The 27,810-nt window shown below is 40.2% G+C and overlaps 1 protein-coding gene across 8 annotated transcripts in view; it reads right to left on the bottom strand.

Moving 5' to 3' along the window:
* Positions 1–27,810, bottom strand: part of ric1 (RIC1 homolog, RAB6A GEF complex partner 1) — a 197,324-nt gene that overhangs the window by 23,682 nt on the left and 145,832 nt on the right. For all 8 annotated transcript variants that reach the window (XM_069920737.1, XM_069920754.1, XM_069920745.1 and 5 more), the window contains 4 exons: positions 18,619–18,779; positions 9,598–9,736; positions 6,265–6,381; positions 5,364–6,092 (listed from right to left, as the gene is read on the bottom strand). In XM_069920737.1, coding sequence (XP_069776838.1) covers positions 5,364–6,092; positions 6,265–6,381; positions 9,598–9,736; positions 18,619–18,779 — 1,146 coding nt within the window. The remainder of the gene's footprint in view (positions 1–5,363; positions 6,093–6,264; positions 6,382–9,597; positions 9,737–18,618; positions 18,780–27,810) is intronic.

Raw genomic sequence — 27,810 nt, 5'->3', positions numbered from 1 at the left:
TTTTCTCCTCTGCTTAAAATAGTGGGCTCTGACATTTCAGACAACAGCAGAGGAAAATTTCAAATTAAAATGATTTTTGGAAATTAATGTTATTCACACAGCTGTATATTTTCTTTACTGGCATATTGTCCTTTATTCGGGTTTAGCAAGATGCCAACAGAAATAGTCTTTCAACATACAATGCTGTGAAAGATTCACAAGATTGACAGATAACAGACTATGTATATAATTTGTTTTATTACACGTTTTGCTATCGCTCAATCTTTGGCAATAATTATTCAGCAGTTTCAATCAGGTAAATATTGACTCATGGTGGTCTTTTAAATGTTCATGTCTCAGCAAAAGATTTGTACACCACCAGTTCCAAACATCACAAACCTTGGGCATTTTACATCCAAAAAATCAGATTGTCAGAACTATGAACAAGAACACCAGGAGGTGAAAATGTCTCTTTAAACTTTACTGAATTGGTTCTATTTTTTTAATGAGGCAAAAATGCTGGTTAAAACATTGCCTACTTAACTGAAGCGTTCCTAGTTGGTCACTTTAATTCTCACTCACATGCACATCTATTTATCTTCAGTTTCCTCTAGTGAGATCAAATGAAAATATGAAAAAAGTATCACTTTCTGTCTGGGTACTTTGCAGCCCACTGGAATGAACATTGAATTCTCCAACTTTTCATTATTTCTCATATCATGCTTAGTTCCTTTCTTATCTTTTTAAAACACCTTGCTCATTGACAGTTCTCGCGCACCTTATCAGCTATGTTCCTAAACCTTGCTCTTTACAGGTTGTTGTCATACACCTCCTTCTTCCCCACAGGCCTAAATTATAAACCCTCCACTCTGCCTACAGTTCTGAGGAGATGTTACTCATATTAAACACTAACTAGTTTCACTTTCCACAGATGTTGCCTCACTGAGTTCTTCTCGTATTTCTGTTGTTTCAGATTCTAATATGTGCAGTTTTATTTGTTTTTTATGTGTATTATGAAAGACTAAATGTGACGTGGCTATGAGTCATTATGGGATAAGGCCAAATTCACAGGAGATACATCAGGGCTAAAATAGAACAAATAAGACTAATGGTATGGGCAACAGGAATACACCTTGACAGGCACGTCAGCACTTAGAGAGCCAACAATCAAAAAGTATGGCTATACCAGAGTATAGGTGTAGAAGGTACAAGATTGAAAAAAAGTCATTGTAAGGAATCAGATGGGTGTTAATGGTACAGGTATCAGGGAGACAATGCATGTGAAAATGAGGATGTTCACCTAATGAGTAAACATGGGGAAAAATGGAGTGTCCCAGTAGTTGTCTGTTTGTTAGCACATTAGACTCACATTTATGGCATTTTCACATTCGTTGTCATTTATGACATTTTTACCAAAATTGTACAAAACTCTCAAATTCTCATTTGAGTTTGCATTTACTTGAAGCAATACTACAAGGGTTCATTTCACTTACAGCTGTAGTTTCGATGTGACATTGATTTACATCAATTAACAATATAAGCAACATCGTTTATGCCACCATTTTAATGTTTGGCTCCATCGATTTGGAAGGGGATTGAGTCTTATTTCCATTGAAAAAAAATCAAAGTGAAACAGAGGCAAACCATCCCCAAATGGAGGCGATTCTTTACAATATAGCGATTCTTTACAAGGCTGTAAGTCAGACTCAAGCCAAAGATACGAGCAAGTTAATGCTTTGGACCTTTAAGTTTCAATAATGCAGACTGATCAGAACAAAGTAAACTGAGGATATGAGATGTGAATTAGGGAAATTTGCTGGAACATTTTCAGTTTGATTTGGTAATGATTAAAATTTAAAGAACATATACATGCATTACAATAACTTCATTTCTGAGTTGTACAAATAAGAGTCAAGAACAAGGGTTCAATTGTTGCTCGTGGAACTAGGGATAGTATTAAATCCAAAGAGGAGGCCTATAAAATTACCAGAAAGTGTAGCATTGGGTACAATTTAGAATTCAGAAATTTATTGGGGAATATATCAAAATCTACTGAGGAAGATTCAATGACTGACTGAAATAAGAAAGTCTGCGGATGATACAATTATAGTAAATACATAAAAATGCTGAGAAACTCAACGGGTCATGCAGAGTCCATAGGAAGTAAAGATATATAAGCAATCTTTCAGACCTGAGCAAAAATCAGGTAGGTGCCTAAATAAAAAGATAGGGGGAGGAGGGAAGAGGGAAGAAAGGGAAGGGGAGGCGCATAGGCCAACAGCCAAGACATGGATAGAGAAAAGCAGAGAATTGATCAAGGGAGAGGGGTAGCTCTGTGAAAAGGGAGGGGGGGGGGAGAGGTGGAGGAAAGGGATAGGTAATGAGAGAGGTGGGACTGGTGGGGGAAGGAGCTAACAGAAACCAGAGTTGATGTGAATACCAACTGGTTGGAAGGTGCCCATATAGAATATGAGGTGTCATTCTTCCAACTTGTGGGCAGTCTCATTTGGGCAGTGCATGAGACCATGGACTCACAAGTCGGAATGGGAATGGGGCGGGGAATTGAAATGGAATGCCACTGGGAGATCCCCACTATTATAGTGAACAGAGCGAAGGAGCAATGTAGAGGAGGCCACAGTGGGAGCACCAGCTGCAGCAGATGACCCCTGCAGATTTGCAAGTGTGGCTTCACTTGTAAGGACTGTTGGGGCCCCGAATAGTGGTGAGGATGGAGGTGCAGATGCATATATATAATTTTCTGTGGCCTCAGGGGTAGGTACCAAGGGGGCGATTTGTGGGAAGGGATATGTGGATGAGGTAGTCATGGAGGGAATGGTCCCATGTGAAGGCAAAAAGGGGAGAAGTGAGGAAGATCTGTCTGGAGGGGGGAATCATATTGTAGGTGGCAGAAAATCTGGAGGCTAGTGGGGTGTTATGTGAGGACAAAAGGAACCCTGTCCATGTTGCATCTGGGGCTGGAAGTAGCCAGGGCAGATGCATGGTAGAGGATATGTGGATGAGAGCCAACTTGATGGTGGTGAAGGGGAAGCCATGTTTATTTGAAGGAGGAGGACATCTCAGATGATCTTACATGGAATAATTTGTCCTGGGAGCAGATGCGATGGAGCTGAAGGAATTAGTAAAAGGAAAAAGAATCCTTACAGAAGACAGGGTGTGAAGAGGTGTAGGCAATATAACTGTGGAAGTTGGTGGGTTTGGATGTGACAGATTGCCTCCAAAGATGGAGACAGAGAGATCAAGAAAGGGGAGAGCATTACTGGAGATAGATGGCAGACTTCTCCTTTTCCACAAGTCCTACCACTTCAAGAATTAGTCTAATGAACCTCCACTGTACTTTCTCCATGATGAGAATGCCTTTTCTCAGCAAAGGAGACCAAACTGTACACGCAACTCTGGATGTGGCCACACCAAAGAAAAATTGGATTGGTGAAGCCCATATTCCCTGGAACTTAGAAGAGAGAAAATCTCATGGAAACCCCTACAATTCCAATAGGACAAGGCAGACTATAAATAGGAAAGATGCTTCCAATTTCTTATCCAAAACCAGAGGCCACAGATACAAGACACCACTTAGAGCTTATGTAAGGAAACATTCCTTAACCTTGAAGGTGAGGATTCTATGAAATTCCCTATCACAGAAGGCAGAGGAAGGCAAGTCACTGAATATATTCAAGAAGTTGACATTGTTTCTTAATGCTAAAGGGATCATGGGATATGCAAAGAAGATGGGAATGGGGTACTGAAGTGGACAATCAGCTATGATTGTGATGAATGGTCAAGCAGGCTTAAAAGCCTCTGCAGTGCCTATTTTTAATATATTTACAAACTTAACAAAAGATACACACTGCCTGCTTGTTTTATTTGTCAATAGATGAGTCCTGCTCTTAAACATTGTAACTTAAAACAGATTTACAAAATTGTGTATAAAAATTTCAATGAAAATTCCCCACTCAGAGATTATCCAAAAAGAACAACTTCCTGCTTCACTAATAAGTCAGCAACAAAAATGACAGAGTAAAATTCTAAGAAACATGAACAGGAGTAAGTCTTTCAATCCCTTAAACTTGCTTTGTCTTTCAATTCCACTAAACATACTTATACATTTCAAAACTCTGTCAATCTGTGCTTGGAATATACTTAATGACTGAATCTGTATCTTTCTGGGGTAAAGAATTCCAGAAACCCTTTTTACACAGCCGTTAAAAGATGGGAATTAACCACCTTTTAACCACTTCACTTACCTGTGTGAATGCAATGAACGTGGGTTGGGGGGGGGGGGGGGGTCATTTCCATCTTGTGTATTACCTGCTAAGGTAACAGTATCAGAGCCAATGCATTTCAACCTGGCTTTTCTTTGTTCAGTGTGAATGAACTGACCTGGCTTGAAACACGGGTCGTTCACATGCCAATTAAGTGGGATATCTGTGTGAAAGGGGTAAAGATTCACCACGCTCAGAGGAAAAATTACCCTGGTATTACCTCTAAATTGACAGTCCCTTATTCTGAAACTATGACCCAGGTTTTAGTCAACCCCCTTAGAGGAAATATTCTCCGTGCACCTATCCTGTCAATCTACTACAAATCTTAACATGTCAACGAGGTCACTACTTCTTCTGGTGAACCTACCTTTTATCATCTCTTCTGTCCCACTGACCAACCTATTGAACCGTTGCTGCTTCGCCATTAAAACAATGCCATTCTTTAAACAAGACCAAACCTGAAATTAAAACGTGCTACACTATACCCCTTGCAATAAGCCTAACATTCCAGTAACTTTTTCTAATCATTTGTTATTGTTATATGTTAACATTTTGTGTTTCACGAGCTTTTATACCCCAACCCCCTTTCTTGAACAGAAGAGCTGATTTAGCTGTTTCCCAATTCAGGGCCCTGTCCAGAATCCAGGGAATTTCAGTAGACTACAACCAATGCAACTAGCCCCCAAGAGACTTGTAAGTTTTAAGTCCCATTAATTCATCGAAGTAACTTTTTTCTTGATTAATAGTTTAAATTCCTCCCTCTCTGTAGGCCTTTGAATATTTAACATCTATGATGGTTTGAGCATTTCCATATTCAAAATGACAAGCTTAAAGCATTTACAATCACCTTTGGCCAGAAACACTGAATGGACTATCTATTTCAGTCTCTCTTTGAGATCCCCACCTGCACAGAAGTCTTCAGCCAATTCAATTTGGTCTGAGATATCAAGAAATAGATGAGAGTTCAGAATTAAAGCAACTGGAATCTGACAACATTTTGGCTTTTAGTGTGCAAAACTTAAGCTCTGGAGCATTTTTACACTAAATTATGAAACAAAATTGCAAATTAATTTTTTCCTGATCATGTGTACACCAAATTCCTACCTGTAGGATAATGAGATACGATGCAGCAGTATCCAAATCTTGTGCCAGCAAACACTCCTCAAACAAATCTTTAGGATTGCCGACTGCTGCAAACAGGTAATTCCACAAAGCATATTCAGTCTTTCGAGCACAATGAACTACTGTCTGCAGAAAAAGGGGGAATTCAGTAATGAACTTTGCCACAGTTGGAAGCAGCGGGTCAGGAATAGGTTCCCGGGAGGTAGCTTCTTCTTCCAATACTTCATGAAGCATCAGTTCCAGTACATGAGGAAAATATGGTAGTGTGGCACAGGATTGAGCTAAGAGTAGAGCCTGTTCGCCAAGGTTCCGGACAAGGAGCTGGCGAAGAATATGGTGGAGGTAGATTTGAGAAGTCCGTTCAACAATACAAAAAGGGAATAAGATTTCCAAAGGTTCCTTTTCATGGTTATGTACATATAAATTATCATAGAGCAAAGTTTCATTCACTGCACCAAGGACAAGAGCATCTTCAAAAAGTACAGCTAAGGGATAGATATTGATTTGGAATGGCAACATGATCCGCCCGGATAGGAAGGAATGTGGTTTGCGATTGTCTCGAGGAAAAAGAGGGAGCCAAACTTTCATTCCTGCTTCTCCACAACTGAGCCAAAGAGCTTCGAGCAAATGACGTTTGTGTTTATTAGAGCGGCAGGTTGTCCACACATTTTCAACACACTGTGCAAGTACAACTGGAGCACAGAATGGGAGCTGAAAGACATGGAATTATTAGGATCATCTGTTGTTCTGAAGTGAACCAAAAATATCTACACAAATATTATTTCAGTTTAATTTACTATGAAACAAAATACTGAAATATTTAAAGCTCATTTAATGCTTTTCAGGTTGTCTGCTTTGTGATTTTTCCAGGATATTTACTTACCAGCTTCTTACGTTTGGAAGTACTATCCTTCTCTCGTACCTGAGGACCTGATCGATCCCTTTGTAGCATGATAAGCTGACCAGCCAAATTAAGCATTATGCTTTCTGCAGCACAGGCCTGAAAGAGAATTTATTTAGTCTAAGGCAATCAGTAAAGGACGAATATCTTCAAATGTAAATAATTCATTAAAAAATAAAATTTAATGTTATTAACTGGTTCTGGTTTTCTTTCTAGAGCATTTAAAATGAGCCAGACATAATTTAAAGTACATTATCAACAGCAATAGAATTAACGCAATGAAATTCCTGATCAATCTATTCTACAATTTAAAGCTGCTGAATAGTTTTATTGTGAAATAGAATAATTCCTGCTCTGATACAAAATAACACAGGGGTGGAGTTCATTCCTTTACACCACAGACCTGAAATAAAATACTAAGTAACAGTGAGACATTTGGAAATATAATACATCTTCCTTACTTGTAGAATTAAAGAAGAGTTCAATAGTTTAGAGATTTTAACTGCTTAGAAGGATCATGGTTTCCCACCAAGAAACCTTGCAAATAATTCTTTTTAAATTAAGAAAGGGTAAATTGTATAAGATATTGATTTATCATTTGCAACACTTTATAAACAATTACGGAACATCACTTTTGGTTTATATACTGTATATAGAGGAACCACAATTATATGTATATCTCCTTATCCATTTATCAGCCACAAATGTAGCAAATAGAAGATCTAGAGTCAATATTTTAAAAATATTATTTCTGAGCACAGTTCTCCTGTCAATAATTGACATGGCAATAGTCAACTTGCTATTCACAATGCTTTCACTTGCAACTTTATCACTGCAGTCATCACATATAGAACAAAGAACAATGCAGCAAGGCCCTTCAGACCTTGCCATACATTCCTTCCAAAAAAAATACTAAACCCTCCCTACCCCATAACCCTTTATTTTCCTTTCATCCATGTATCTAAGAGTCTCTTAAATGCCCCTAATGTTTCAGCCTCCACCATCATCCCCAACAAAGCATTCCAAGCACTCACAACTCTTAAAAAAACATACCCCTGATGTCTCTCCTAAACTTTCCTCCCTTCACTTTGTACATATGTCCTCTGGTGTTTGCTGATCCTGCCCTGGGAAACAGGTGCTGGCTGTCCCCGCTATCTATGCCTCTCATAATCTTGTAGACCTCTATCAAGTCTCCTCTCATCCTTCTACACTCCAAATTGAAAAGTCTCAGCTCTGCTAAACTCATAAAACTTGTTTCCCAATCTAGGCAGCATCCTTGTAAATCTCCTCTGCACCCTATCCATAGCTTCCACATCCCTCCTATAATGAGGTGACAGAACTGAACACAGTAAGCTTTCACATCCCTTCTATAATGAGGTGACCAGAATTGAACACAGTAAGTGTGGTTTAACAAAGATTTGTAGAGTTGTAACGTGTCCTCTTAACTCCTGAATTCAATCCCCCTATTAATGAATCCCAGCATCCCATAGGCTTTCTTAACTATCCTATCAACCTGTGCTGCAACCTTGAGGGATGCATGGATTTGGACCCCAAGGTCACTCTATTCATCCATATTCTTAAGCAACCGACCATTAACCATCAGTGTTCTGGTTCGTCCTTCTGAAATGCATCTCCTTATACTTAGCTGGATTGAAATTCATCTTCCACATTTCTGCCGAACTCTACATCTTTTCTCTATCCTCGTAACCTTCGACAGTCCTCAACTCTATCCACAACTCCTCCAACCTTTGTTTCATCCGCAAACTTACTAAATCCATCCTTCCGCCTCTTCATCCAGGTCATTTCAAATTCAAGTAGTCGTTATTTGTCATTTTAAAAACAAACTGCAAAGGCAGTATGCAGTAAAAAAACAAGACAACATTCCTCCAAAAAAAAACCATGGTGTTACATAAAGTGACATGAGACTACACAAAAACAACGTAACAAAAGACTACACCCTTACTATGCAAGACAAAACAAAAAAAACTACACTAGACGACAACCTACATAAAGCTACATAAAGTGAATAAAATAGTGCAAACAATACAGTAATTATTAATAAAAACTAGACAGTAGGCACAGTAGAGGCAAGTTTCAATATAATAGACTCAGGATATTAAGTCTGATAGCTTGAGTGAAGAACAAAAATCACAGATAGCAGAGGTCCTAGAACAGATCCTTGTGGTACTCCACTAGTCACTGACCTCCACAGGCAGAATACTTTCCTTTCACTACTACTCTCTGCTTTCTTCTTACATGTCAATTTTTTTTATCCACACAGCCAAGGTTCCACTAATCCCATGCCTCATGGATGAGTCTTTCATTGGGGACCTTGTCAAATGCTTTGCTAAAATCCATGTAGATCATTATCAATTTCTTTTTGTTACCTCCTCAAATAACTCAATTAGACGTGATGCAACACTTTCCCTTCACAAAGCCATGTTGACTATCCTTGAGTAGATTGTTCTTCTCCAAATCCTTAAGAATCCTCTCCATTAATTTGCACACCACTGATGTAACACCTGTAATTCCCAGGATTCTCCCAGTTACTTTTTTTAAATAAGAGGACTGCATTTGCCATTCTCCCATCCTCCAGCACCTCCCCTGCGCCCAAAGAGGATTCAAAGATCATAGTTACTGCCCCAGCTATCTCTTCTCTCACTTCCCACAGCAGCCTGGTGTATATCGCGTCCGGTCCCGGGGAACTTAATTCAGTTATTTGAGATGTATCTTGTCAATTCAGTGTTGTGAGTGATGCTAAACAAAAGCAAATTGGAAAACTTGCTGGTGAGGGACGTGCAAGTGCTTTGAGAAAGTTGCAGGCAACAAATCATTGTTTGGCTGTCATGAAACCAAATGAAAGTGCCCGCAGAATATCAAAATCAGTCAAAGCAGTAAAGACTGGGATGGGCAAAGGTGGCAATGGTTACAGTGTGGAGTAATTTGGAGAATTTTGGACTCTATTCATTTCTATTATTCATTAGGGTGAGACATGGTCATGTAGGGTGGAAATAGGCCCTTTGGCTAACCAAGTCCACACCACCCATCAGACACCCATTTAGACTAATCCTACACCAATCCCATTTTATTTTTTTACATTTAATATAGAAATGCAATTTTTTGGTGAATTTAAAATGGGCTTTCTTTTACTGAATCTTTCACAATATTAGTTCAAGTAAACAAAAGTTTACATATTGTAATTTCCCCTTGAAATATCTCAAATATCTTGGGCTGGCCTGTAGTGTGTGGTGTAATAAAGCAAGGTAACCTAAACAAATGAGCAATGAAATAATAGAATCAGAATTGCATCGACACCTGCTGTGGCATTTTCAACGTAATCCCAGTCTCTGTTCTGACAGAAGTCAAAGTAATTGATACGACGAGTGAAGGATGCGGGATGTAACGTGACATGGATACTTCTTGCAGAACCTGAACATTGGCAGTGGGATTAGGGCTAAAGTTTGAAGAGAGAGAGAGAGAAAAAAAATCAGATTAAAATAGCACCATAAATGTTTTCTCAAATAAAGCCATACTACAGAATGGTTTGTTTTCTTATGATTAAACTGAACATTTAAATTAAAAATTTAAAAGAAAAATCACATCGATAAGGAGAATTCCAATTCACCTAACGTGAGCATCAAATACTTCCACATGAGCTAAACTCCTGATGAAAAATAGCACTCTATCTTCAATGAGTGAAACTGTTCATTTTGTTCAAATAAACTTGTTGAATCAGGGTTGCTTTTTGCTGTCAAATGACTTCTCTGGTCTTCACGAGACAGCGGAGGGGAAATTCCTCCTTTTGCCAGGGCTTTGAAATTGAACAGCTCTTGGATGCAAGCATGTAATACCCTCCATCATCCAGTCCTTTTTATGAAGGCAACTTATCGCCATCTTCTCCAGGGCTGATACCATTATACCATTGTGCGGAACCATTCAATCACAATACAAATTGTCCCAAGTGTGTAGATGAATGATAGAATCTGGAGATCTGACAGAATGCAGAGTTTGGAGTTAAAGTAGGATCAGTATAAATTGTTAGCACAGATCTGTTGGGCCAAAGAACCTGTTCCTGTGCTGTATCTCTCTATGAATCAATGCATGGGATTTACATCTCAGTAAATGGAAAAAGACTGCTATCATCATTTATAAAGGGGATATGCTGTGGTTAAACCATTCTGCTGTTCTCTATTGTAAGAAACATAGCAGCAAACACATACATCAAGGGCTCACAAACATCAGGGTAACAAAAGACAACTGATCTTTTATTATAGTGATAGAGGCCAGGTCTTGGGATCTCTGTTCATGTTCAAATAATGTTGTGGGTCTTTTATGTGCACCCAAGGCAGAAAATAGGGGTTTGATTATCTTAATGTTTCATCTGGAAGAATGGATGCCTCAGTTACAGCTGCAGTCCCCTGTAAAACAGTACCTCAGTCAGTGCAGCTTTCCTTAAGTAACATACTGGGACATCAGCACATATTTTTGTCAGGAATGGAATTGAAAATTGGAACTAGAATTGTCAAAGAGCTGGCTTATGAAATCCCGTCCAATTTTGGGAGAAATATATATTTAAGAAGCCAACTGCAAACCAAAATTTCCTTTTAATAGCTTCTCAATATAAGCTGAAATAACACAACAATGAAAAGCCTGACTAAAATTGTTAAAAAATCTATAAATATTTGGTTCTCAACCTGAAATTACACATTGCACCAAAGAGATTGGTAGTTATTTCTCAGTTCAACATTATTGCAGTTTGTGTTGAATTACAAGATGCACATCTTGCTTCAAAACAAGTTAAACAAGGAAGTCTGCAGACACTGACTCAAGTTCAATACACAAAAGTGCTGGAGAAACTTAGCAGGTCACACCGCAGCAATAGGAAATAAAGGGTAGCCAACATTTCAGGCCTTGGCCCTTCACCCTGGTATGAGGAAAAGACAGGTACCTGAATAAAAAGGTGGGGGAAGGGGGAGAAGAGGAGAGGCAGGAGGAAGAGCCAGAGGCTAACAAGCAAGAGGCCACATGTGGAGAAAAAGCTGAGTTGACAGGGAGAGGGCAGAGGGATACGGTGCTTAGCTCTCTTAAAGAAGGAAGGGAAAGTGTGGGGAGTTGCAGGAGACAAAGGGGTACAGAAAGAGAGACTGGTGGAGAGGTTAACAGAAATGGGAAAAGTTGATTATGGCATCGAATAACTGCTCCCTCTGGGACTCTCTTGTCCACTTAACCCATCCCAGAAATGGCCTTCTCAGTTCCTACCCCCATGATCCACTTGCGCCCACGTCTCCTCCCTCACCATGTTTTCGGACCCCAAAAAGTTCTTGCACGTGAAGCAGCACTTCATTTGTGAATATGAAGGGGTCATCTACTGCATTCGATGTGGCCTCCTCTATGTCGAAGAGACTGGATAAGATTGGGAGATCATTTCATTGAGCACCTATTGCCTATTGCAATAGCAAGGACCTCCCATTTTAATACCACATACCATTCCCACACTGACATATGAATCCATGGTCTGTGCACGACCAAACTGAGGCTATTGGTAAATTGGAGGTACATCACTTTATGTTCTGTCTGGGCACACTCGACCTCGATGGCAATTACAATGACTTCTCCAATTTCCTTTAAATCCTTCCCCTGAGTCTCTCTTTCCATATTCTTCTGTCTCCTTTCTTTCAGCTCCTCACCCCCTTTCATTCCCTCTCCTATCAGAGAGCTCCCCTCCTCCCTTTACTTCTTAGATTTTTGTTCTCTTCTATCCTCCCACTTGCAATCACCATTGACTTCTTACTAGATAGCCTATGCTCCTCTCCCTGCCCTCCCTATTCTCCTTTTCTTCCCCCCCCCACCCCACCCCCACCCCCTCCACCATCACCACCTTTTGGCTAATACTTTGACAAAGGGCTTCAGCCCAAAACATTGCTTAGCCTTTACCTCCTATAGATGCTGCATAATCTGCTGAATTTCTCCAACACTTGTGTATTATTTCAAATTAATTTCTTGGACCACATTGACTGCTGTTTAATTCAACCTGTAAATTACCAATTGTGAATTAGTCATACATATTCATTTTTGTCCTTGTATATCAAATTTTCCAAAGAATTGGAAAACATATTTGCTTTTCTTTTTGCTCCATTTCAACAATAGTGGATTCTGCCCTTTAAAGGCCTAACACGAGGCTGAGGCCTAGATTACTCTTACTAAATTGCTCTGACATTTCTCTTTCGTTTCTTATTGCCTCTCAGCTGCCTCTTTTCCATTTGGCAGTCTATGTCACGGATGCCAACAGATACTCAGGGAAGAAGCGATTGGAAATGGTGCGCAAGAAAACAGAAGCATGATAAGTGTGCTGGCATTCATGTAAGACTCAAAGCAAATCACTCCAGCCTGCGTTTTTGACGGTTTTACTTCCCAATGTCTGATAAATAAACGAGATTACCTCCAGTTGCATTTAAACCAGAGGGAGATGAGGGTCTGCTGCGCACTGATAATTCCAGTGACTCCAAAAATGTACTCCAGATTTGGCCATCCAATTGGAAGGCCTCATCTCTTTTCAGGGAGACAGAAATGCTACTGCCTCTGGCAGAACTTGCAGAAGGGGCTTGTGCATCTACATCAACAAGGAATGGTGTACAAATATCTCAGTGGTAAAGACCCAGTGTACACCAGAGATAGAGGTATTAATGGTGAAGTGCAAGCCCTTCTATTTACCCAGGGAATTTATGGTCATACTGATTAGAGCTGGTTACATTAATGTGACACCAAGGAAAGCCTTTTCTCAATCTAAAGAACAAATACCCTGCATAGCCATATCTGAGGCAAGGAGAAGCCTATCAAGAGTGAAACCCATGCCAAGCAGCAAGACCAAACATCATACCAGCATCAAGGGTGATAAAGGACTGTGTGGCCCATGCGATGGAGGTCCTAACAGACATCTTTGAATCTTTGCAGCAGTCCACTGTCCCTGCTGGATTCAAGGCAGCCACCATCATCCCAGTGCGAAAGAAAGTGAAGGTAACGGGACAAAATGACTACCACCTAGTGACACTGACCTCTATGATCATCAACATTGGACTCATTTTGGTTTGCCCACTGTCCAAAGTGGTCCACAGATAATAATAGCCTTGACCTTTCACTCCATCTTTACCCACCTAGAGAAAGATTCCTCGTATGCTAGCTGAAAAAAGGGCATTGCACGAGGTTTTTGTGGCTGCTTCGGCTCCTTACAATGATACAATCCCCAACCCATAACATTTTGTTTATGATCATGAAACACTCATGAAAATAAGAAATATAAACTGGACTTTCAAACTAGTGGGTCAGATTGATAAGATATTGAATGGTTTTAACTTACTGAAGCAGGGAACACAGACTTTAGCAAACTGTGGAGCGGATCTTTGGAATCGCGTGGGAGGCCACTGAAAGTGCTGTGAGCGAAGGTAGAAGTGTGACAACCGAGCTGGTATCAGGGTAGACTGAGATTTAACCCCTTCAGAACTGCACTCCCCACCATCTTACTTGCAAATGTAAGATCATTGGAGAAGAAAATATATCACCTGAGGCTGCATCTGAACCAGAAAGAACTGGAGGGTTGTTGTGTTCTGGTGGTGACAAAAACGTGGCTCCAGGACTCCATTCCAGGCACAGCAATCAGCTTGATGGCCTTATCTCCTTCAGGGCAGACAGAGATGCTGCTGCTTCTGGCAAGCTTGAGGAGGGGGAACTGTGCATTTACGTCAGTGAGAACTGGTGCACAAATGTCTCTGTTGTAGTCCTTCTGTTCAGCAGAGATTAGAGTACCTGATGGTGAAATGCAGACCCATCTACCTACCCAGGGAATTCTCGGCCACGCTGATTGCCGCAGTTTATGTTCTGCCTTTGTCTCATGAGCGTGAAGCAATAGAGCTTTATGATGTCATCTGCGAAGCCCAGACATCCCACTCTGACAGTGCTATGATTGTAGTTGGCGAATTCAACCAGGCCAACCAAGGTTTCAATACCATGTCAACTTCACCACAGCAGGGAACACTCTGGATAGGGTGTACACCAATGTCCCTGGTGCGTAAAAGGCTGCCCCTCTCCCCCATTTTGGATACCACAGATCGCATATATGTCCTGCTAATTGTGGCATACAGACAGCTAGTAAAACAAACTTAACCAGTTCACAGGGAAAACAGGAGATGGTTAAGGGAGAGGAGGGTGGGGGGTGGGTGGCATAGCATCGCGACAAGACTGCTTTGACACCACAGACTGGAGCTGTTTCAGGGAGGTGGCCACTTACAACGGTCAAGTAAACACAAGCAATGATGAATATACTGTCCTCAACGGGACTCAACACCCCTCTCTGCAACTGGATTCTGTACTTCTTGACTGAAAGACCACAGTCAGTTTGGATTGGCAGCAAAATCTCAAGTCTCGTCATGCCGTGTGCTCAGCCTGCGACTCTTCACGCTGCTGACTCACTCCTGCACGGCCAGATTCAGTTACAACAGAATCATCAAGTTTGCAGATAATACAACAGTCGTTGGCCTCATCGGCAACAGTGATGTGTCAGCTTACAGAGGAGAAGTTGGCAGGTCCATCCAATGCTGCAAGAACAATCTTAATCTCTAAGGACTTCAGGAGGGTGAAAGTTTACCACCCTCCATAACACATCAATGGCTCCATCATAGAGAGAGTTGGGTGCACAAAGATCCTTGGTGTGCATATAATGAATGGCCTATCTTGGACTTACAACTCCTCATTGGTCAGGAAGGAGGTTGAGGAGGGAAAGGATACTGGCCCAGTTTTTGACAACATTTTACAGGAACACAATTGGGTGTTCTCTCTAGTGGTATCACTGTGTGATATGACAGCTGCAAAGATTTGGATTGAAAATCAATACAGAGGATCATCAGAATGGCCAAGAAGAAAATTGGGGTCTTCCTTTCCTTGCAGTTTTGTTTTTTTCAACTGTACTTTTCTCTATACTCTGCCCTACATTTCTGTTCTTTTCTCTAAACCCCGCACAATTTGACATGCTGTCTTATTTATTTGTTATTATTACACTACCTGCTGTATGAGTTGACTCACACAAATTAAAGCTTTTTACTGTGCCTCGGTACGTGTCAATAATTCAACTGAATTCATACCAGCAAATGAGCAACACACAGCAAACAAACTGAAATTTAAAAATTGCTTATTCAAAGTAACTAAGTAGACAGCATGAAAGCGTGTATGCTGAAGTTACAAGAATTATACTCAGCAAGATGAAGCAAATTCAGTCAGTAAAGTTTCATATCCCATATACATAAAGTGACATTAATGCTCAATTCTTATTGTCGACCTTTTAAGAATTTTTGAAATGAGCTGCAAAGTTCAGAATTTGACTAAATTAAATTTATGTTGTGAAAATTGTTAATAGCATAATGTAATCAGAATGCATTTTTTTTTAAGTTTACATTGAAGTGTACAGTCAAAAAGAGAAAGCTTACAGCCCCATTAAAGCATTATCCTGGCTTGCATACATGGGTTATTGCATTGCTGGCTCATTATGCTACAGTCAGTCCTAAAGTCTAAATACTCAAAAGAATGTACTTTAAAAACATCTTGGGCTGACCTGCTGGCATTCCCACCACAATGGAACAGTGATTTCATTGCTATGTGTCTTGGAGTTAAATAAAGCAGCGAGGAGATGTGCAGTGACTGCCTGTAATGATTGGCATTAAATGACTGAGCCAAGTAGTGAGGGAGCTCATTGCTGAGATGCAGAATACAGCGTTGCACCTCAGCTGCATAATGAGAGTGGACTATTGCAGGGGATTGCCATCAGCCACTTGATGTGCTGGCAGAACTCTCATCACTATTAGATAATAATTCCCTGAAAATGGAGACTCAGGTGGACCAGGATGTGGCATTTGGCACACTCGGCTTCATTGAGCAGGATCACGAATAAAAAGGCTGGGATCTCATGGTACAGCAGCACAAGGCTGTGGTGAGACCATACTTGGAGTAGTGTGTGCAGTTCTGGTTGCCTAGCTATAGGAAATATATCAATGAATTGGAAGGGAAGCAGAGGAAATTCACCAGAATGTTGCCGGGCTGGATGGCTTGAGTTATCAGGGAGAGGTTAGATCAGCTGGATCTTTATTCCCTGGAGTATCGGAGGCTGATGGGTTTACCTAAGAGGTTTATAAAATCATGAGGGGACTGGATAAAACTGAATGCTCACAGTCTTTTTCCCAGGATAGATAATTTGAGAATTACAGGGTTAAGTTTAAGTTGAGTGGGGACTTGAGGGGTAACTTTTGCCATTCAGAACCAGCTGCCTGAGGAAGCTATAAAAGTGAGTACAATTACAAAGGTATTTGGACAGCTACATGGATAGGAAGGGTGAAGAAGGATTTGGAACAAATGCAGGCAAATATAGCCAGCCAACCCAGAATGATGGCATGAATGAGTTGAGCTGAATGGCCTGTACTCTGCTGTGTAACTGTGATGGAAGCTGATGTCTCCATCTCACTTTATTTAGCTGCAGAGGGCTTTCCAGCCTGGAGATGTCTTCATAGTAACAAGAGCAGTTGCTAATGCTATCCAGCAATGGCATGCACTCATTGTGCCAACCAGGAGGCAATCCTGAGCACCAAACCTCAGTGCTCAATGGCTGCAACATCTAGAGTCAGAGCATGGAAACAGGCCCTTAGCTCAACATGTCCACGCTGGCCAAACTGTCCCATCTATGCTAGTTCCACTTGCCTGGCCCATATCCCTCTAAACCAATCCTTTTCATGTATCTGTCCAATTTTTTTCTTAAACATTGCAATACTACCTGCGTCAACCACCTCCTCTGGCAGCCCATTCCAGATACTCACCACCCTCTGTGTAAAAAAGGTTTCTCCTTCTAAATCTCTCACCATAACCTTAAACCGATGTCCTCTGATGCCCCTACTCTGACACACAACTCATTCATTCATCCGATCTATTCTTGTACACCTCTAGGAGACTATCTGTCATCCTTCTATGCTCCATGGAATAAATTCTCAGCCCTTTCAACCTCTTCCTACAGCTTAGGTACCCAAGTCCTATCAGCATCTTCATAAATCTTCTCTGCACCCTCTACTGCTTAACAACATCGTTCTAACACCATGATGACCAAAACTTAACACAATGCTCCAAATGTGGACCCACCAATCTTATACATCTGTAACAATGACCTCCCAACTTCCATACTCAATACCTTGACTGATGAAGGCCAATGTAATGAATTACCTTTGGCTACCTATCTACCTGTGACACCACTCTCAAGGTACTATGTGGATCACTTCTAAGGATCACTTCTATTCACTGTGTTGGTCCTAACCACAAACCTGTCAAAATGCAATACCTCACCTCCAGGTATACACTTCACCCCCACCTGCTTATACCTGCCCCAAGTTTTCTCCTTGCTCTTGAATTGAGCCTCAATGTGCCTCATCATCCAAGTTTCCCTATATCTGCATGTCTGACCCTTCACTCTAACAGGAACATGCAGGTCCTCGACTCTTGTCAACACACTCCCTCTTCCTTCAAACAACCTGTTCTAATCAACTTGAGTTAATTTCCACCTTGTACATTCCAGAATTTAAATTACAGTTCTGCCATATATCTCTACATAACTATCTTAAATCAATAGATTAATGGTCACTGGTCTCTAAAGGCACATCTACAAATACTTCATTCACTTGCCCTTCCCAATTTCCAAGACTAGATCAAGTTTTGCCCTCAACCTCCTGGGACTTACTAATATTGCCAGGGGAAGCTTTTCTGAACACATTTGACAAATTCCACCCCTTCTAAACCATTCGCAAAATGATTTTTCCAGTCATAATTTGTAATGTTAAAATCCCCTATAATGCCGACCTTTGTGACCTATCCCTACATCTTAGCCTCATAGATAGCCACTGAATATACCAAGGCATGCAACATTGAGATAATTTTAACCATTCCATTGATGTAAGAGCACCAGCAGAGAGCAAAGTCCACAACCAATGACCTGACACAGCTGTGTGCGATAGTGGGGAGGGGAGGGGTTTGCAGCAGGTTTATGGCATAACAGCACTGTAAGTATCGCAGCTCTACATAATGTTGCCTTTTTGTCTTGATTCTACTGCCACTGCATTATCTGGGAATGTATTCAGCAAAGTACCACTGTATCGTGGTTTCATTGTCTGGTGATCTTACATACTAACTCCTTTGCTAGTGTCACGTCTCAACTGCAGAGGTATTCAAAAGTCTACATGCTGTGTATAAAGCTAATATTCATTGCAGAACACCACTAAACAGCTACGATGAATTATGAAGGCCACTGTGGCTACTCACCCATTATCATTTCGATCAATACTGTATAAGCAGATAGAACAGTCTGCTCTGAACAATATCACCATGTCCCTGAAGACGTTTATTAATAAAGTTTCTGCCTTTACTTTGGTAATATGAGCAAAAAGATTGTCCAAATTGGATGATCGGAGATAAAGTCTCAGCTATTTTGGAAAAAAAAAACAGAATGGATGAGACAATTACAAGACAAGTTCAATATCAAACATTCAGCAAATATTAACAAGAATATTTTCTGTAAACCTGACTGCTATAAAATTATGCTTTGTCCTGGTTGGTGGTGAGTTTTTGGAATATTGTTGGATCTGCATTGATCTAACAATGCTGACATGGATTGCAGACAGGAGAAATTCTAATTACTGATCCTCAATATTCAATGGTATTACTGTGACCAGATTCACCCACTGTCAACAGTCTGTGGGTTACTGCTGGTTTTCACTGATCAAAAACCTAACTGGAGAAACCATATTACATTATTTGAATATCTGAGAAATTTGCTGACTGAATCCCCAGCAACCTTCCACCAACTACATTCACAAAATATATGAGAATCTCATCAAAGCTTATGTGAGATCAGGTTCTAAACCAAATCACCTTACTTTTTGGAAGGACAACGTCAATAGGACTCATGGGAACCACCACTGCCAGTTCTCAACCAAGTTGCATACGAATTAAGAGCTATGTAGCAGAGATTCCGGCTATTTGGCCCAATTTATCTGTGCAAACTATGTTGCCTTCCTGAGCTATCCCAATGACATGCATTTGGCTCATATTCCTTCAAACCTTTCTTATTCATACCTTTGCCTAAATATCTTTTAAATGTTGTAAACGTACCCACCTCTGCCACTTCGTCTCATTCCATACATCTGTCGCACTGCCCCTCTGGTCGCCTTTAAATCACCCTCCACCCCCCCCACACATTTTGCCTTCCCTAACCTGGGGAAAAAATACTATGTTGATTGATCACATCTGTGCCCCTCATAATTTTATATTGATGTGTTTATTGTCATACACATATACAATTAACATTTGCACAAAATGCAGACAAACAGATACTTGGTGTTAAAACTCCAATAGTATACATTAAATTACTTTATGAATATAAAGTACAACTCCGATTATCCAAAATGGTCAGGACTGGGCCTATTTTGGATTTATGGCTTTTTTGAAGAGCTGGTCGTTTTTAAAAATACAGCCCAGTAGGAACAGCAAATCACTTGTAATAGTGTGTAAACAACAACAAACAATAAGGTAAGGATTTTAAAGCACTAAAATAATGTTTCTCACCAAAAAAATGCTGGCCATACCAATCATGACACCTCCCCATCGTGCTAGGAGCCTGGGGGTCCCACTCCTGCCTGGGAACTTGAGGTCCCCACTGCCGCTGTCAGGAGCCTGAGGTCCCCGCTGCCGCTGCGAGGCTGAGGACTGCTGCCGCCGCCGCCGGGAGCCTGAGGTTCCTGCTGTCGCTGTGAGCCTGAGGTTTGATGCTGCCACCGCCGGGAGCCAGAGTTCCACTGCTGCTGCCACCGGAAGCCCGAAGTTTGCGCTGCTGCTGGAACCCGCTGCCACCTCTGGGAGCCTGTGGTCCGCTGCCGCTACCTCTGGGAGCCCGTGGTCCGCTGCCGCCACCACTGGGAGCCCAAGGTCTGCTGCCACCACTGTCGCTGGGAGCCCAAGGTCTGCTGCCGCCAGCTCTGGTAGCCCGAGGCTCCTGCTACCACCGAGAGCTCGATGTCCCCAGTCAGTTTGGCTCCAAAACAAATTTCAGACAAATGAGGTTTTCTAATTTGTTTCTGATATCTTGGATTATCCGAAATTTAAAAAAAAATTCAGATAACTGAGGATTTCGGAGAATCTGATTTCAGATAATCGGTGTTGTACTGTAGATAATAAATAAAACAAATAACAAATGTTCAAAACTACCACAGTGCAAGAACAAAAGCAGTCTTTCAATTGTGTGAAGTATTTTTGAGACATTAGAGTATTTATGAAAATAGCATAGCAAGGGGAGGTTCAAGAGTCTCATAGCTAATGGAAGGCAACTGTTCTTGAACCTAGAGGAGTTGGTCTTCAGCCATCTATACCTTCTTGAAGGTAGCAGTGAGAAGAGATTGTGAGTAGGGTGATGGGGTTTTTTTAATAATGAGGTCAGAGTCTGTGATGGACCTGGCTGTTTCTACCTTCTATAGCCTTCTGAGTTCCTGGCAGAGGAATTACCAAACCAGGCTGTGATGCATTCAGTCAGTTTACTTTCCATGGTCCACCTGTAGAAGTTTAATAGAATATTTGCTGACATTCCAAATCTCCTCAGAGTTCTTAGAAATTAGTCATTGGGGTGCCTGCTTTTATGTGAACTTCCATGAACTCGAAGATACTAACTCTATCCTCCACTCTGCCCCCTCATTGCAGATAGGTGAGTGGTCCCTAGACCTCCTCTTACTAAATTCCACAATCGGTTCCTTGGTCTTGTTGACATTTAGAGCAAGATTACTGTTCCGACACCACCCAAACAAATTCTCCATCTCCATCTGTATTCCAACTCATTATTTCCAGTTATTTGGCCATGTCATCAACAGTCATGAGTGTAGAAGGAATAGAGCAGGGAACTAAATATGTAGCTTTGAGGTGCCACTGTTGATGTGAGGTGAGGTGAGGTGATCACACGGATTGGTGCCTGCCGATGAACAAGTCAAGGATCCATTCACAGAGGGATGAACAGTGTCCCATGTCATCTAGTTTGATCGCAAGTTTGGCTAGTATAATGGTGTGGAATGCTGAGCTATGGTCAACAACCTGAAGTAGATATTCTTGTGGACCAGGAGCTTTCATGCAGAGTGGTGGGCCAGTAAGATGGTATTGCCGATGACCTGTGGTGACAATAGGTGAATTGAAGTGGGTCCAGGTCCTTCCTGATACAGAATTTGATTTGAGCCATAACACGAGCTCAAAACACTTCATCGCAGTAGATGTCAGTGCCACCAGAATGTAGTCAATGAGGCAGGTCACCTTGCTCTGCAGGCACTTATAACATGAACGTCCTTTTGAAGCAGGTGGAGAGGTTGAAAGTGACTGCAAAAATTCCAGCTAGTTTGTTTGCACATGTTTTAAAGATGTGGCCAAGTATTGTCTGGGCCAGACGTTTTCCAAGGACTCACCTTCCCAAGGACTCACCTTCACAACAGCTTCAGAAACTGAAAGGCGGCATGGTTAGAGTATGTAGCAGCACATTTAGCATAAGGACAGCATGATTAGTGTAGCAGTTAGTGCGATGCTATTACAGTGCCCGTAAATCCAATGCTGTCTGAAAGAAGTTTGTACGCTCTCCTTGTGACCTGAGTGGGTTTCTTCCAGGTTCTCCGGTTTCCTCCCATCCACCAAAAAACAGATGGGGTTTATGTTATTTGGGCAGCATGGGCCTAAAGGGCCTGTTACTGTGCTGCTACTGGAAGCTCAGAGTCACCGGGGGCTCTTAGGGCTTCTGAAGGTGCATCATTGTTTTCCCTTTTGAAGTAAGTATCCAAGGTATTGGTCTTGTCTGGGAGAGATGTATTGCAGTTAATGATTCCACCTTACTTCCCTCATAGAAAAGACACCTTGATAAAAGTCTCCTATGCTCCACAGAGAAAAATCCCACCCATCCACCCTCTCTTTATAATTCAAGCTCACCTGTCCCGATAACATACTTGGAAAGCCTTTCTGTATTCTTTCCCAGTTAATGACATCTTTTGAATGGATAGATGACTATAACTGTGCACAATGCATCAGGTGTGGTGCCACCCAAACCTGGTTACATCAATACCCTTCGTATTCTTTCCCTCTTTGTATTCCTGTGTCATCACTTTCTGGAAACGATGTAACTGCACTCCCAGAGTTCTCTATTCTATAACATTCTTCTTTGATCTACCATTTACTGTGTAATTTCTACCATATTTAACTAGCACTTTCCCAGTTGGCCCACTTTCCCAGTTCATTTAGATCCTGCCGTAATCTCAAATGAGCTTCTTCACTGTCCACTATAGCACCAATTTTGGTTTCATCCACAAAATTACTAACCATACTACATTGTCATCTAAGTCATAATACAGATGACAAAAATGGACCCAGCACTGATCCCTGCAGCATACCATTAGTCACAGGCCTTCTATCTAGAAAAAAACTCTCTGATCTTTCTATCAAGCCAATTAAATATCTAATTGGCAAGCTCACCCTGGATCCCAAGCGATCAAAAGCCTTGCGAAGATCCACACAGACAGCATCTACTGGCATGCTCTTGTCAATCCTCTATGTCACCTCTTCAAAACACCTCAATCAAATGTGTGCAGCACAATTTTCCATCCATGAAAGCATTTGGTAATTTATTGGTAATATAATGGGTTGAATTTTTCCTGCATCTCTCTACTCAGTAATCATATAGGAGCATCTCCATTGCAAGGATAGTAGCAGTTAAACATGATGGCTGACTGCTGTCTCCTCAAAGGCAATTAGGTATGTGCGCTGCCAGCAATGAAAATTATAAAAAAACTCCCACACTCCACAGCTAAATGAATAAACCAGGATTTTTTTTCGACTTTGTAATATCTGTGAATTGCAAACTACACAAAATGCATTTTTTTGGACAACAATGCAAAATGGCATATTTATTCATCAGGTTTTAAAAATATTCTTGCATAATTTATAATTCTAATTACTAACAATCAGAGTTCTAAGAATGTCTTCTTTGTTATCATTCCTCATTTCCTCTTCTTATTATCTTATAACAAACAGCATGGAGAGTTACATAATTGACAGACTCATGAAAATAAAACCCAGAAAATTAAAATGAGGGGAGAGCTACTTCAAAGTGGAAGGCAGAAATCAGATTATGTTGTTCTATTTAGAGTTACAGATTGGTTTGTCCATTGTTATGGTTTTGGTAAATCTTCAGAATCCAGACCTGAAGTGAATAATTGTTCATTATCATCCACGAAGACTCTATTGACATTGTGAGATTATTGGTACCAACTTCAAAGACCCTCAGACTTTAGAAGACTCTGATATTCTCCTTTAATCTTTATCTCTGGAATTAATACAAAAGCATGAACTGTGCTACTCATTTTGAATGTCCACGCATTTAAAAATCTGTCAAAGAAGATGTTAATTCTCAACGTGACACAGAGAACACAAGATCTGGGTGAAACAGGAAAGGCTGCAGACACTGTGACTGTAATAAAAACACAATAAAATGCTGGAGGAAGTCAGCTGGTCTTTCAGCGTTGCTTTTTATGGACATTGAAAGACCGGCTGACTTCCTCCAGCATTTTAGTGTGTTTTAATGGAAGATCTTTGAACATGGATTTTGATTATACTTTCAATGTTGTTCAAGTGCTTTGCTAAGACCCTTTGCTTTTCATTATTATTTTATAAGATCTAACTTTGGCAAAATAGTTTCAGGCTTTGCATATTGTGGCAATATTTAATTTAAACATTTTCCATACATGTAATTAATAACCAATATAAAACAGTAAAAATTTAAATTTAAATTTGAGAATTTCAATCATTGCATGATGGTTATAACCCCTCCCCTTCCCTCTCTCCATAAACCCCCCACCTCCAAGAAATTTATATATATAAAGGATGTATAGTAACAGAGTAAAGGAGAAAGAAAAAAGCTTCATAGATTGCTCAGAGGATCGCTTTCCAACAAACAGGGCTCCAGCAAGGTTTATATGATCAATTTTGGGAAGAAGATTAACACATGTCTCAGGAAAGAACATCACTACATATTTATACCTGAAATTTGCATATACAGACTCCAAATTTTCAAAAATATACCATATTTATTTCTCAAATTATATGTAATTTTCTTCAAGGAAATACAGCTTAGAATTTCTGCATTCCATCTTCCATACCCAAGTGTAAATCTGATTTCCAGGTCACAGCAATACACTTCCTTGCCACCACTAATGTTCTTTTAACAAATTTCATTTGGTACATTGATAGTTTTAACTTAGTTCGTGTTCCTTCTATAATTCCCAATAGAAATAAATCTGGGTTCTGTGGAAATAGGATACCTGCAACTTGTTCTAAAAAAATTCCCCGTCCACCCAAAAAGGCTTCACCCTGGGACATGACTAAGTTCAATGCAAGAAAGCTCCCGTCTCCTCACCACATCTAAAACATTGATCTGATAAATCTGAGTTAATTCTATTCAATTTTTGAGATGTCAAATATAGCTGATATATAAAATTATATTGAACTAATCTATACCTAACATTAATAGTATTTGTCATACAATCTCAACAGAAATCTGACCATCTTTGCTCATCAATAATATTCAAATTCAGCCCCCACCTGTCTAGATTTATGAACTTCATGTTATGAACTTCATGCTTGTAATAAAAGATACATTGTAGAAGTAAACTTCTTATTTCCCCTCCTAATAAGAGTTTCCACTTCATTACAAGTAGGTAACAGCATCGCTGGAGCCAACCTTTCCTCAAACATCCTCTCAATTAAAAATAACAAGAATATTATTTGTTATTCCATATTTATTCTTTACTTGTTGAAATTACATCAATTGGCCTTGTTCATAACAATCTTCAACATTTTTAATGCCTTTACAAAACCAAGTATTGAAAAAATGATTATCCTTTGAAAAAGGTACAAGATAGTTTTGAAGCAGAGGCATCGTTTGCTCCAATTTTGTCATTTATCTTATTCCAAACAGTAACCAAGTAATCATGTTTCTTTAACACCAGTTATTAAATTTGAATCCCATTTGTATATAAATTCCTCTGTAAATCTCTCTTCTATTTTATCCAATTCTATTTAACCCATGCCGGTTTTTCTACTCCTTTAAAAAGAAGTGAGAAATCTAATTTGAGCTACTTGATAATAATTCTTAGTTAGGAAGCTGCAAGGCCTCCCAATTCAAATTTCCACATTAATCTTTCTATAGAAACTTTCTATAGATATATTTCACCTTTCCAAAGATATATCCTTACATATTTATTTAATTATAGGGGGAAAAAAATTGAGGTAATAATATAGGTAAGGTTTGAAAAAGAAATTGTATTTTTGGGAATATATTCATCATAACACAGTTAACCCTTCCTTCTAATGTTATAAGTAAAATCATCCATTTTTTCAAATCTTCAACCTTTTTGAGAAATGACAAATAATTCAATTTATATAATTTTTAAAAATTATTATCTATACAAATCCCTATATATTTAACCCCATCTTTTGGTCACTTAAATTGAGTATTTCTTTGATAATGACTAATCTCCTTCTGTAAGGGGCATAATTTCACTTTTGTCCCAATTTATTTTATAACCAGAAATCTTATCATATTCTTCCAAATTAAAATGTAATTTTCGCAAGGAAGTTTCAGGTTCTGTCAAATACATTGGGACATCATCTGCAAATAGACTAATTATATGTTCTTCTTGACCAACACTAAATCCCTTAATTCCCAAATCATTCCTAATGGCCTCTGCTAGTGGCTTTGTAGCTAATATAAATAAAGCTGGAGATAAGGGACATCCTTGTCTACTGAATCTCATTATTTGGAATGGAGTGGATATTTGTCCATTAGTCACTACTTTAGCTTTGGGATCATTATATAATGATAAAAGTCTAAACAAATCCAGATTTATCCAACATCTTAAACAAAAAGTCCCATTTAAATCTATCAAATAATTTCTGCATCTAAAGCCAATGCAACATTTAAATATTTTCTTTTTTGGGCTAAATGTATATTAATTAATCTAGCACATTGTCAGCCGATTGTCTTTTTTTTTTACAAAGACTGTCTGATCCATATTTATTAATTTAGTAATTCTATTTGCCAATATTTTGCATTTAATAATGAAATAGGTCTATAAGATTAAAGTTTTAAAGGGCCTTTATTTTTTTTTCATATCACAGTAATTATTGCTGTTGAATATGATTCTGGGAGAGTATGGGTTGTAGATGCTTGATCTAGCATTTCCTTAAAAATAGGAATCTGTAGTGGGCACACAGCGTGGTATTGCGAACCGCCACCGTCAGTTTACAGACTTACCTGACACATCGTGGGCTAGCAGTGCTGGGCGCCAAAGTACAGCGAGTGAATCCTTGTATACATTGGAACTTACTAGCCATGAGCGTGGCATGTGTCTTTTGTACATGGAAGGCCTAGGTGACAAGAATCCATCAGACCTGATGAATGAGATGCTGGCATTGTCACATGGTCATTCCCACTGTCTGCTTTTTGAAACTTTATTTCTGTCAAAACTTCCTGCTCACGTTGCCATACCCATTGGTAACATGGATTTTCCGCCGTCCCCATGACGTGGCTCGAGAGACTGACAGGCTCTATCGTACTCCTACACAAGAGTCTGCCTGAATACATCCAGTTTTTTCAGAAGCATCTCCCGCATCCTATCAGCCTCCTGTATCTGCAGTCCAATCCAAGAAAGAGGAACGTGCTGATGTACATCGAAAGTGGTGTTTTTACCATCGCCGCTGTGGAAAAAATGCCCATAAGTGCATCCAGCCATGTACCTACTACAAAAAGAAGTCGGGAAACGAGAGCCAGCTGCCAGTAGTGGCCTCGGCAGATGGCGTACATACAGGCCTATTGCATCTTCTGGACGATGGGGGTAAGCACAAATTCCTTGTAGACACAGGTGCTGAACTTAATTTGCTCCCGCTGACCTATTTTGAAAGGACGCATAAAAAAACGCCACTTGACCCTGCGAGCAACGAATGGAACTACCATTCCAAGTTTCGGCACTAGACTAGTCGCAATCGGAATAGATGGAACCATGTTCCATTGGAATTGTGTCCTCGCTTCTGTCACTCAACCCATTTTGGGTGTGGATTTTTTACATTCTCGACTTATTGGTAGATGTAAAATGCAGAAAATTAGTTCATGCCACCACCTTTCAGACATATCCACTGGCGAGCATCAAGGGGAGAGTTTCACAGCTCGGAGTACATACGTTACACAAGGATGCATATACTGCTCTACTCAGCGAATTTCCCCATATTCTCACCCCTAATTTCAATGCCTCAAGAACAGCCCATGGTGTGTCTCATTACATAGACACATCAGGCCCACTGGTCCATGCCAGGGCTCGTCGTCTGGCACCTGATAAATTGCGGCAAGGAAAGGCAGATTTTAAAGCAATGGAAGAATTGGGTATCATC

Source organism: Narcine bancroftii, chromosome 1 (assembly GCF_036971445.1).
Source record: "Narcine bancroftii isolate sNarBan1 chromosome 1, sNarBan1.hap1, whole genome shotgun sequence".
NCBI lineage: Eukaryota > Metazoa > Chordata > Chondrichthyes > Torpediniformes > Narcinidae > Narcine > Narcine bancroftii.
The sequence above is the reverse complement of the archived record's forward strand: the minus strand, read 5'-3'. Positions and strand labels throughout refer to the sequence as shown.